This window comes from Nannobrachium achirus (assembly GCF_963921795.1).
Source record: "Nannobrachium achirus genome assembly, chromosome: 2".
Classification (NCBI taxonomy): domain Eukaryota; kingdom Metazoa; phylum Chordata; class Actinopteri; order Myctophiformes; family Myctophidae; genus Nannobrachium; species Nannobrachium achirus.
The window spans coordinates 5,703,237-5,715,644 of record NC_137811.1 but is presented as its reverse complement, the minus strand read 5'-3'; the positions used below and the strand labels follow the sequence as shown (position 1 = coordinate 5,715,644).

General features: G+C 41.1%; 1 protein-coding gene across 1 annotated transcript in view; it reads right to left on the bottom strand.

The window, feature by feature from the left end:
* The window catches only part of LOC308308674 (crystal protein-like), a gene marked incomplete at both ends in the record, with an annotated part of 28,686 nt that extends 25,271 nt beyond the window's left edge, over positions 1–3,415 (bottom strand). The window contains one exon of the mRNA XM_080754120.1: positions 2,338–3,415. Coding sequence (XP_080610246.1) covers positions 2,338–3,415 — 1,078 coding nt within the window. The remainder of the gene's footprint in view (positions 1–2,337) is intronic.
* Between the last annotated feature and the right edge of the window lie 8,993 nt (positions 3,416–12,408).

Genomic DNA, 12,408 nt, shown 5'->3' with positions numbered 1-12,408 from the left:
GAATATGAGGAAATTGAATCTAAAGGGAAACATGGGAAAACTTAAATGAATTACTTTGAATACAAATGGTTTGAATAGTTTAATAAAAAGAAAGCGAGTAATCCAAAAACTTATAAGAGGAGGAGAAATTATTTTTCTACAAGAAACACATTTGAGTAAGGTGGAACATGCAAAATTGGAGAAATTAGCTTCGTCCCAAGTTTTCTCCTCCTCCTTTACATCAGCTAGACGAGGGGTGGCAGTCCTAATTAAAAATAACCTTATGTTCAAAAGTGAAACATTTATCAGAGACAAGGAAGGAAGGTATGTTCTTGTTATTGGGGAAATAGAAAACCAATATATAACCCTCATTAATGTATAACCCACCAGCTCAAGGAGCAGACCTTGTTCAACTTTATAGACCATCGCGCTTGTGCGCAATGATTTAAACCTGTTGAAAAGGCAGGATGACCCTGGATAGGTTAAGTATAATACTCGTGTTGTAGTCCTAATGTAATAATGACGAAAGTATGTCTTTTTGGATTTATTGTATTACAGAAACAATTCAAATCTCCCTAACATTCACACATATCTTAGTTTAGGCAACAGAGAGGATTACGCGACCGTTCGTGGTTCCATTACTCCTGTTGATTCAACTTAAGCTAAGGTCATTCTACACTGGCCTTTCTCTACACATTAAAGGTATTAAAACTAGTACATTACAAAAGGAAAGGCCCCAGGGAAAAAGCACAAATAGCACGATACAAATGCAATTAGTTTCAAATACATATAAGCATGGATTATAACAATACACGTTTCACAGGCAGGATAATTACCAATAGCATATCCAAGGGTCTCCAATTTAGATGGTTTCAGACCTCATGAGAGAGGTAGGTTCTGCTTAAGGATGTCTTCTTTGCTGTGTCTCCGGTGAATCTGAAGTTCCCTTCCTGTTTGCTAGTAAGATACAAGATGTGTGGCCTCTGCCGGCCAATCAGGTTGTGAGTTTACTCTCTGTCTTTCCTACAGTGTAATCTGAGCTCTGGATTTGGAGGGCCTATACCCCCTGTAGTGGGGCCCTTTGTCTAGGTTACCTCTGGGTTGTGAGTGAATGGTTGGGGTTTCGACACACACTGTGAGAGGCCACTAGACACTTATTTTTGTACTAGTTGGGTACAAACATACGGGAATAAAGAAACATAGATGCATTTTAAGAATATTACAGCGGATTTAGAATGATACATACATTTGGTTACTTAATAATAATAATGCATACATGCAGTAAATATGAAATGACAGTTTCTCAATGGATTCTCTTTCCTCTCTCTCATGCTGAGAGCATGACACCCTTGTTTGTTTGTGTGGGGGTTTTACGACGTTATCTGGCCCCTCTCTCCTCTGCAGTTAGGTCACACATTCCATGCGACAGGGTCATTTTATGGCTTGATTCCTTGTTAACTTCTATAGATTACAGACTGAGTTATTTCAGGATACATTTCTATATAATTTGACTTCCATAATTTTAATACACTCATGACAGTACGAAAATAACTTGACACCCCTCACCTCAGTCTAATACATTCATTTTGTTAGGCTGAAAATAAAATACTCTGTTCCTAATTGTTATTTCTATTCCAGTAGTTATGATTTTCTTTAGAATTTTTTACTTTTGTTTGGTTGACCTGTAGATTTGCACTAGTTTAAATGTTCATTCCGTTAAATTCTTCAAGTTTACATTTATTAATTTTCCATCTTATTAAACAAATTCCTCAATTGAATCTTTAATACTCTAATGGTAGCAGGGGATGGTTCGTTTCATTGACCTCTGTGACAGAGACATTAGGCAGGAAGTGTTATTTTTTACACCCCACCCCTCACCTTAGTTTATATAACTTTTAGCTTTTCTTAGTTTGGTTAAGCTTGACTCTACTGATGATTGTTCACAAATAATTTCGTATTACAAATTTCTTAAAGCAATTCCCTTGGTGGGTTTTAGTCAATTTCTCAAATTTCCTGTGGAAAATAGCAGATCTACAAATTGTCGTATTGATTATTTTCAAGCTAATACTTCAAAGGTTAAATTCCGTTCCAATTACAATAAAAACCTTACATTTCATTTTTTGCATTTCTCTCCGTTCTTCCTGGACAACTCATGGTAAAACAATTACTTTACATTGAATACTGTTTACACAGAAATGATTCCGAATGTCCTTCGTTTGCCAATATTTATTGGCTACCCGTCATAGATTCCTCTCCCTTTCTTTTGTGGGAAAGCAAACTATTTTTCTTTCCACTTGATTCTGGCCCTTGCGGCCTTTGTGTGTGTGTGCAGTCTCGCAAAACTCATCTTTACCGTACGCGTGACAGTGGTGAACGACGGTTCGGTGAGCGCGCATACGTCTTCAAAGTAGTCCATAATGTACTTCTGGTCTTCAAGTGACAAGTCTTCCCAGAACAAAATCTCACTGTCAATCGGCTTCACTGTGGTTGCCACTGGATGGCGTGAGAGCATGCCAGTGACGGTTTTGACAGCTGTGGTGTGTGTGGCTGTGAGGGAACCCCCTTTAGCCTTAGTGTGACAGCTAGTGACAGCTGTTGTGAGTGGTGCGGTGTGGCAGCGAGTGACAACTGCCACTGAGCAGGGGCTCAATGCATTTGGTGTGGTGTGTGTTGCAATGAGTGAGCCATCTTCGGTCTTAGTGTGGGAGACCGCTACGGCTGATTTTGCCCGCCCCACAGCGGGGTTGACAGTTGACGTGCCGACGGCGTCCCTGATGACGGCAGGCTGAATGGCGACGAGCTCTGTGGCGTCGTACGATGTGGTCGTTGTGACGGGGTTGTGGGACGTGGCGACCTCGTCCACTCCCTTTGCTGGTGCGTAGCTTTTGCTTAGGATGGCCTCCCCTTGGGCGGCGGCGTTCTCCGACAGGGTGTCGGTAGTGGCGAGCTCTCTGGCGTAGTCTGGCGTAGTCGATGTGGCGGCGGTGGCGTCTCTGCCCCCTCCTGTTGCCGGCATGTCATTCGTGCGAGGCCCTGGGTCGGTGTCTTTTCCCGACGTGAAGGGCGGCTTGCTTCCATCTAGGTACTGCTTAGCTGACTTGGTTAGGGACGGCTGGCTTGCTTCTGCAGCGGTCTCTCTGACAGCGCCTTCAGTGGCGGCTGTGTGTTGGTCTGCCGGTGCTGGACTTCCCCCAATGGCACCTCGATCTCCCTCTGGAGTGCGGTCAGGACCACAGATGTGTGGCTCCGTGACCTTGAACATGGACGTTGCGGTCGCCCCCTCTGGTTCTGGTGCGGCGACTATGACACGGGACGCCGTCCCGGCCATCTCTCGATGATCTCCTTGCGTGCGGTTGTGGTTCCGCTCTGGTACTGCTCTGCAGGCTGGGGTAACCTGTTTTTCTGCCTGTTTCAGGTATTCTGCATGTCTCGCCATAAACAATCTCCTGCTTTCTATCCTAGCCTCTAGTTTGCTCAGTTCCTTTTTAATTTCCTCCATACATAATTTGTGTTTTTCCTCTCTGGCCAAAATTTCACTTTTAAGTTCCCCTATGTTAATACAATGGTCCCAGGAGTCAGCTTTTTCTAAAGCAATTACATAATTTCCTTCGGACTCGGTGAGTTTTGAGCAATGACGCCGCCTCTGTGTGAGCCGCGGGGCCGCAGCCCCCAGGAAGATCAAGCCCGAAAAATTAACACGCACAGCTTTGTTTGTGGGGAAAACAAAACATCAGCCCGGCAGCCCCCCACCCCCACATTCCTATGGGTGGGGGGCTGAGGGAGCAATAGAAACCAACGTTGAAACTGGAGGCGGAGCGCTCCCAGCCTATTTGCATGTCTGCCTAATCATTCTTTTGTTTAAACCGGCCAGGTAAATTCCAGTGGGGGGGGCTGGTGTGGGAGGCGGAGAATTAGTGCCTATAGTTCCTTTGTTTTAACCTGGCAGGTAGAGAATAAAGGCCAGCATACAGTAGCTATGCCTTCACTTATTGCAGTGTACAGCAAGATGCCAGTCATGCAACCAGCCAAGAAGAGACGCCTCCTGACCCAGAAGACCCTGAACTTCGGTACGCCAGCCAAGGTGAAAAGGGAGAGAAAAACCGAGACATTTTGGGAGAGCTCACACGGCTGCTGAAACAAGTCCTTACTATCCCTGTAACGTCATGCAGCTCAGAGAGGTCATTTTCAGGTCTGCGGAGACTGAAAACCTATCTGCGATCCACAATGGGACAAGGAAGACTAAACCACCTTACTCTGCTGAACTGTCACACGGAGGCGGCACTGAAACTTGACATGGATGTCATAGCCAACGACTTCATATCCCGTGCACCTATAAGGAGTAGCACCTTCCTCAAGAAGTAAATACATTGTTTTGGTTTTGTTTTGCTGCTTGTAGCCTACTTGTATGCGGTGTTCACTTTATAGGCCTAATAGGCTGTTGCAATAGCGTGGCCATGGTTTTAATACTATTTTGTCTTTCTTTGCATTTTATTTTTTATTACTACTACTTACTATTTTTTATGACTACTGCACGATGCACGAATTCAAGGGCGAGACGGCACAGTGTCTTCTCTAATCAATACAATGCCATGGCATGTCATTAGCTAGTTTTTTGTTTGATACTTTGATACTATGGTGCTTAACTGTTGAAACATGCTGAACTTTCATTGTAAAAATGTACCCAGTGTACTATTGACAAACTGTAAATAAAGTATCCATTTGAGAAAAAAAAACGCCCTTTTTTTGCGACGGGGGGGGGCTAGCGACGGGGGGGGGGGCTAGCGGGGGGGGGGGGGGACTAGCGGGGGGGGGGGGGGGAAGCGCTCGATGCTTCGGCACCCAGCGGCAGGGACAAAACTCGGCGCCTATGGTTTTGAGTAAGAATCATTCAAGACTTTTTCTATAGTTTTTAGTTCATTGATTTCAAACGTCCCATAGCGGGACTGGTACTTTGTTTCAGCTTCCCACCAAACAAATTTGTCGTCCTGAAAGACATCTCTTAACTCCCACAAGTTGGCCTTCTGTGGGCCGTTTTTGATCAATGGGCTCATTGCATCTAGCATGCTATCAATTTCTTCCATATAGGATTGCTGAATTTCCTGATCGTCCTGGGTATTATTTTTCGCACTTTTGATATCATATTCAAATATATAATATTCTTTTGGGTTAACCTCTTCCATAGCTTTTATGTACTTCTCGTTCGTCTCTTTGAGCTTGGAAAACGAATTTTGAATCGCTTCTTTTGCAGTCTTCAATTCAATTACGGACATGCCTCGCGAAGCGAGCCTGCAGTCACTTTTTAAGTCACCAAAATTCTCTCTGGAATCAGACCATTCCATCCAGTGATAAAAGGTGGCACTTTTTAGTCTCTTAACCTCTTCCATGGCTGTTTGTTTTATCTGCTTCCTTTAGAGATAAGGTTTTGCTGTGGGTCTGTGTTTCACTTTACTGGGTGGCTGCCCCCTCCTTTTTAGTGGACAACGGGTGCAATAAACTTACCCTCCCCCTACTATTGTGGGCTCTTTGGGAGTAAATTAAGAACAAAGGCTACTACTGTAGCCGTGGCCTGCTTGCATGGATTCCCCATGTGCTTTTCTTGACTAACATGGCTTTTATGCCTCCAACTTTAGTTAAATAACCATAAGTTATTTCCCGAGATTCCCTCTCTCAACTTCTATGGCTTAAACAACACTGTTCTGACCTCCAATGGTCTTCTGTTAGCTCTTAGGCGTAACTCTTATTTTTAGATACAACACTGATTTGATCTCCAAAGGTCTGGTTACAGACTGCATTAATGATTCCCTTTCTAGATTGGCAGCACTGCTGCGGCATACGTTTCAAAACTGTTCGATCTTAATACTGTACTTATCTATTTGATTTAAACCTTAAAGCAGCAACGCTGCGGCAATTGTTTTAATACTCTGCCTTGTTTTAATACTGTTCAACTTTATAGACCATCGCGCTTGTGCGCAATGATTTAAACCTGTTGAAAAGGCAGGATGACCCTGGATAGGTTAAGTATAATACTCGTGTTGTAGTCCTAATGTAATAATGACGAAAGTATGTCTTTTTGGATTTATTGTATTACAGAAACAATTCAAATCTCCCTAACATTCACACATATCTTAGTTTAGGCAACAGAGAGGATTACGCGACCGTTCGTGGTTCCATTACTCCTGTTGATTCAACTTAAGCTAAGGTCATTCTACACTGGACTTTCTCTACACATTAAAGGTATTAAAACTAGTACATTACAAAAGGAAAGGCCCCAGGGAAAAAGCACAAATAGCACGATACAAATGCAATTAGTTTCAAATACATATAAGCATGGATTATAACAATACACGTTTCACAGGCAGGATAATTACCAATAGCATATCCAAGGGTCTTTAGATGGTTTCAGACCTCATGAGAGAGGTAGGTTCTGCTTAAGGATGTCTTCTTTGCTGTGTCTCCGGTGAATCTGAAGTTCCCTTCCTGTTTGCTAGTAAGATACAAGATGTGTGGCCTCTGCCGGCCAATCAGGTTGTGAGTTTACTCTCTGTCTTTCCTACAGTGTAATCTGAGCTCTGGATTTGGAGGGCCTATACCCCCTGTAGTGGGGCCCTTTGTCTAGGTTACCTCTGGGTTGTGAGTGAATGGTTGGGGTTTCGACACACTGTGATAGGCCACTAGACACTTCTTTTTGTACTAGTTGGGTACAAACATACGGGAATAAAGAAACATAGATGCATTTTAAGAATATTACAGCGGATTTAGAATGATACATACATTTGGTTACTTAATAATAATAATGCATACATGCAGTAAATATGAAATGACAGTTTCTCAATGGATTCTCTTTCCTCTCTCTCATGCTGAGAGCATGACACCCTTGTTTGTTTGTGTGGGGGTTTTACAACGTTATCTGGCCCCTCTCTCCTCTGCAGTTAGGTCACACATTCCATGCGACAGGGTCATTTTATGGCTTGATTCCTTGTTAACTTCTATAGATTACAGACTGAGTTATTTCAGGATACATTTCTATATAATTTGACTTCCATAATTTTAATACACTCATGACAGTACGAAAATAACTTGACAGACCTTATGGAAAAAATTCTAACATTAATAATGACAGAGGGGAAGGGTATGATCATTATGGGAGGAGATCTGAATTTAATTATGAACCAGAAGGACACTCAGAGTAAAATAAAACATAAGGCAGAACAAGCAGCAAGGTTAACTCATTTGCCGCGATCCCCGTAGCGCCCGTAAATATTCCGCTGTACGGCCCTGCCATGCCCGTAGAGCCCGCAAATGTGCTTTTAAATTATGTAATGCTAAATTACACTCTTCCCCAGCCCCTGACAAATTTTGAGCGTTCTATCTTAAAGGGAAACAAAAATATCACACATCAAAGTTAGTGTGTTTGAAAACAAGAGTGTAATAAACACTCTTGTTCTTATACACTCAATAAAAGTGTATAATTCTCCCCATAATCCACAGTGAAGGAACGGTGGTGGCATTCCGCACGCACCGCTGCAGCCTGGCTGGCACCAGGCACCACAATGCGTTTTTTTTTCTTTTCCTCCCGCATCCTCACTCCAACATGCTGCAGCCATGCCATTCACACACCCCCCCATTCCTACACCATCTATGGAATTGGAAGTGAATGTCTCTGAATGGCAGCATGTCAGAATGGAGAAGCCCCCCCAAGCGGAGGCTATAGCAGTAGCCTACTAGCTACAACAGTGCGGCTCGATCTAACTACTAGAGAGTAGAGACCATTATGAATAAATCAAACACAATCCCGTGACATTTTCACTTGAAAAGCCCTGAACTGGGCCAATACAATACAGAGCTGTATTGTAGCAGAACTGTCTCAACAACAAAATAGGAGCGACAAAGTATGTCAACAGCAAGCAGGGATGTCACAAGGGGGGGAAAAGAACGTGGGTCTGAGTTACTAGGGCCCAAGGTGGAAGGGCCTTTGATATTTTATACTTTTGCGATTGAAAAATAGCAGATCTACAAGCGCACAGCGCGGCACCAAGTGCCGCGCTGCAAGCTTGTAGATCTGCTATTTTTTAAATCCCCATATGAAGAACATTCATGGGGGGCCCACAGTGAATCCTTGTACCCAGGGCCCAGAACCGACACCCTTGCTTTAAATCAAAACCAACACAGTCACAACTATAAATCTACGTACCGCGGCTTCCTTCAGACTTGGAATATCCACCGATTTCGGGGTCCCGGGGTGGCAAAAGAGGCCTGTTTTCCGACTCCCGAGGCCAACCTCTGTGGATAGGGGTGTAACGATACATTATAATAGCGATTCGATACATATCACGATACATGGTTGACGATACGATACATGGACAATATTGGTTCATTCATGGCAATACGATACGATTCGATTTAATTATTTAAAATCGATATAGTAACTATTTAGCAAAGAAATTAAATCTGTGTGAAAGGTGTGGATAGTGCAGGTTTTTAAGGGAAACATGTATTATTATGGATATAAATAAGTAAACACAGTGATTATCTGCCAAATACATGGACATTGTATATTGACAAACCTGCACCTTGACATGAACCCAGAGATTACACACATTTATCGATAGACCAGTGTAGCTATATGGAAAGGAAAAGTAATTAAACCACTCCTTTTAATTTGTTCTTCTTAAAAATGCCAAATACAATGGACAAGTAGGTAGTATCGATACAATCGATTCTTTACACTGCCGATTCGATACGATACAAAATAAAACAATACGATTCGATTTTAGCTGTTTTCATTTCGATCTACTTAGATTTTTTAAGTTAAAAACGATATTTCGATACAGTTACTATATCGTTACACCCCTATCTGTGGAGTGAGTCCTTATCCCTCCGGTCGAGATGATGATGGACGAGCGCTCTTGTCCCCCCATCTTGCAGCAATCGCGTCGGTAAAAATACATCCTTGTGTCGTCGTGTGTCCATATAATCCCAAGGATATGTCGCGTCCTTTGTATAACGAGCTGTCTGTAACATACATGGATCCCAGGCCAGTAACAGTGAGGCCGAATATGAGGAAGAAGCGCAACGATCGTTCCATTTGCTGTAGATTTCTTTTTTTACTTTCATCCTCCTAACTTTGTGCTGAGTGCTGTTTCGGTAGCAGCCAGGGCAAGTACCCGTGGAAAACTGTACGCTGTGGTGGAATCCTGGCTAATCAGCAGTGATCCGTTCTGAAGCCCGCCTACTGTATCCGGTTTTGTACAAACTCACATACATGTAAGAAACGTTTCCGTATCCGATATAGACCCAGACCGGATCAGCAACGGCTTTGATTGATTGATTGATTGGCCTATGGCGATGGAGGTTTATTGGCATGAGAGCACGAAACACATAGGGAACACCTGTTTACGTAGTTCTCGCCAAGCAAGTGTCACAATAAAATAAAAACAGTTGAAAATGGGTAACATAATATACAGTTAGAGGGGGTACCATTCCCCCCTGCTTTTACTGCTATATAGGCATTATATATATGCTTATATATAAGCATATATATATATATATATATATATATATATATATATATAAATACTGTGTGTGTGTATATATATATATATATATATATTATATATATATATATATATATATATATATATATATATATATATATAAGCTATATATAATGCCTATATAGCGTTTATGTACGTGTGTGTATAGCCTACAGTATAGTGTGTGTGTGTGTGTGTGTGTGTGTGTGTGTGTGTGTGTGTGTGTGTGTCTGTGTCTGTGTGTGTGTGTGTGTGTGTGTGTGCGTGCGTGCGAGGAGGTATTGCAGACCATCGTGGGCCAGTCGGAGTCCAATATAAAAAGCGTATTTCTCTTTGTGTGAAGTAAGACGCCCTAAGGGCAAGAGGTGGCCTATTACAGCACTATTACACAATTCCAGTTATACACAATTACACTTATTACACTAGTACACTCATCTGCTAAGTGCCTGAAGCCATAAATACATATATCAAGTGCATTATGTGCTTGAAAAAAGACCATTCACAAAAACCTAAATAACTCCCTTTCATTAGATTTTTAAGCTCGGAAAATCAAAAAACAAGGGTTTTGAAATGGCTCTAACTATAGAATGGTACATTGTAAATACAAAATTATATTTTTTTTGGTGAAACTAGAGCTTGTCCTCTTTCATTTCCATTACTGTATGACATTGTCGTGCAAATACAGAATTTAGGAAAAATGTAAATATAAAAAAAATATATCATTGTACAAAATGGCAGAAAAGCCATACAGTACAATGTTAAAATGGCAGCAAATGAGTTAATGAGAAAAGCTCAAATTGAGTTGGGATTAGTAGATGTATGGCGTTGCCTTCATCCTCAAGAAAAGGCTTATACTTTCTTTTCTGGTGCACATGATGTTTACTCAAGACTGGATTATTTTTTTATGTTCAAAAATGATCTCAAAGGTTATACAATGTGAAATATTACCAATCGCAATAACAGACCATGGACCAGTCATAATGGAGTTACATTTGGAAAGGGAACAAGGAGAAACCCTATGGAGGTTAAACAATTCCCTGCTGGATGATCAATGTTTTAAGGCAAAAATAGAACGAAATGTGAAGTCTTATTTTGAGATAAATGACAATGAGGAAGTAACATCTATTATTCTATGGGAAGCTGCTAAAGCAACGATAAGAGGGGAAATAATAGCATATTCGTCCCAAAAAAAGAAGAAAAGAGAAAAAGAAAAAGAAACGTTGAAAAATAAAATAAAAAGATTACAGGGACAGCATGAAATAAATTTGAATAAAGAAACACGGGAACAACTGAAGGCAGCAAAAAAAGCCTTAGACACAATTGAAATACAAGAAATTGAAAAAGATCTCATGATGTGTAGGCAAATCTACTATGACAATAGTCCAAAAGCATTAACATTAGCATAGCTGGAGTGCTAAGGGCTAAGCTAGCCAAAATGGTCACATCGACTGTTCAGTCATTCTTGGATTATATGCATGGATTATTATGCGCACAGATCGCGCACGCGAAACGCACAGGGAGATCGATGCTCGACCAAAACTACCACTCTATCCCAACGGAGATCCAGATAATCACGGTGAGCCAATGACCTGGGGGGGGGGGGGGGGGGGGGGGGGGGGGAAGAAAAAGCAACGGTGCGGTCCAAGAAGGAGTGGTGGCGGGCTCATGTTTATAAACATAATATTATGTCTCAGATCACAATACAATAATAGAAATTTCACGGCTAATCTACCAACAACCATTCTATTTTGGCTTTGGCTGGCAAACTGTTAAAGACGAAAATGATGTACTTAAGAGAGGGAAATCAAATATAGCAGCATGTTTTAGAGACTATTATCAAAATCTCTATACCCCAGAATTATTAGATGTAAGTAAGCAAACAATTAAAGAGTATCTAATACCTTTAAACCTTCCTATAGTAACTGGTAAACAACATAAAGATTTAGTTAAGCCAATAACAGAGGCAGAAATTACAAAGGTTATACAGACAAGCAAAACTGGGAAAAGCCCTGGAAGTGATGGGTTCACTAATGCATTTTATAAGTGTTTTAGACCCTTGGTGCTAGCCATTCTATGTAGAGTTTTCAACGTCATATTACAAACAGGAAAGTGGCCAGAAACCTGGAACTCAGCAATTAGTACTGTTATACCAAAAGAAGGAAAAGACCCGACAAATTGTTCATCCTATAGACCGATATCGCTTTTAAACGTAGATCAAAAGATTTTCACTTCAATTATAGCCAAAAGACTCTCAGAGATACTCCCAGATATAATTAATTTAGATCAAACAGGTTTTGTTAAGGACCGTTTTCTAAGTGATAATATGAGGCGCACTCTTAACATAATAGATGAAACAGTGGTAACGAAACAACAGATGTTGACATTAACTTTAGACGCCGAAAAGGCTTTTCTCTTGGTCTTTCCTATTCGGAGTATGCGAGAAGTTTGGGTTTCATAAAACATTTATTATGTTAATGGAAGGAATGTACAAAGAACCAAAGGCAAGAGTAAGAGTTAATGGGATGCTCTCCAATACTTTTAACTTGAAAAGAGGAATAAAACAAGGAGATCCAATATCACCTCAAATTTTCAATTTGTGTATTGAAGCCTTTAGCAGAACACATCAGGGAAAACAATAAAGGGAGAAGAGCATAAATTGGCAATGTATGCAGATGATATCATAGTGTATCTAACAGATATGTTTAAGTCCTTACCTGGTCTACTAAATGAAATAACAAAATATGGTGTGATGTCAGGCTATAAGTTAAATTTAAATAAAACAGAAGCTATGTTAGTGGGTGGTCACTTGGAAAATGATTTTAAAAAACAGTTTAATATCAAATGGGACCAGAACAAAGTCAGATATCTGGGAGTAACCATACCTAATAATTTAGAT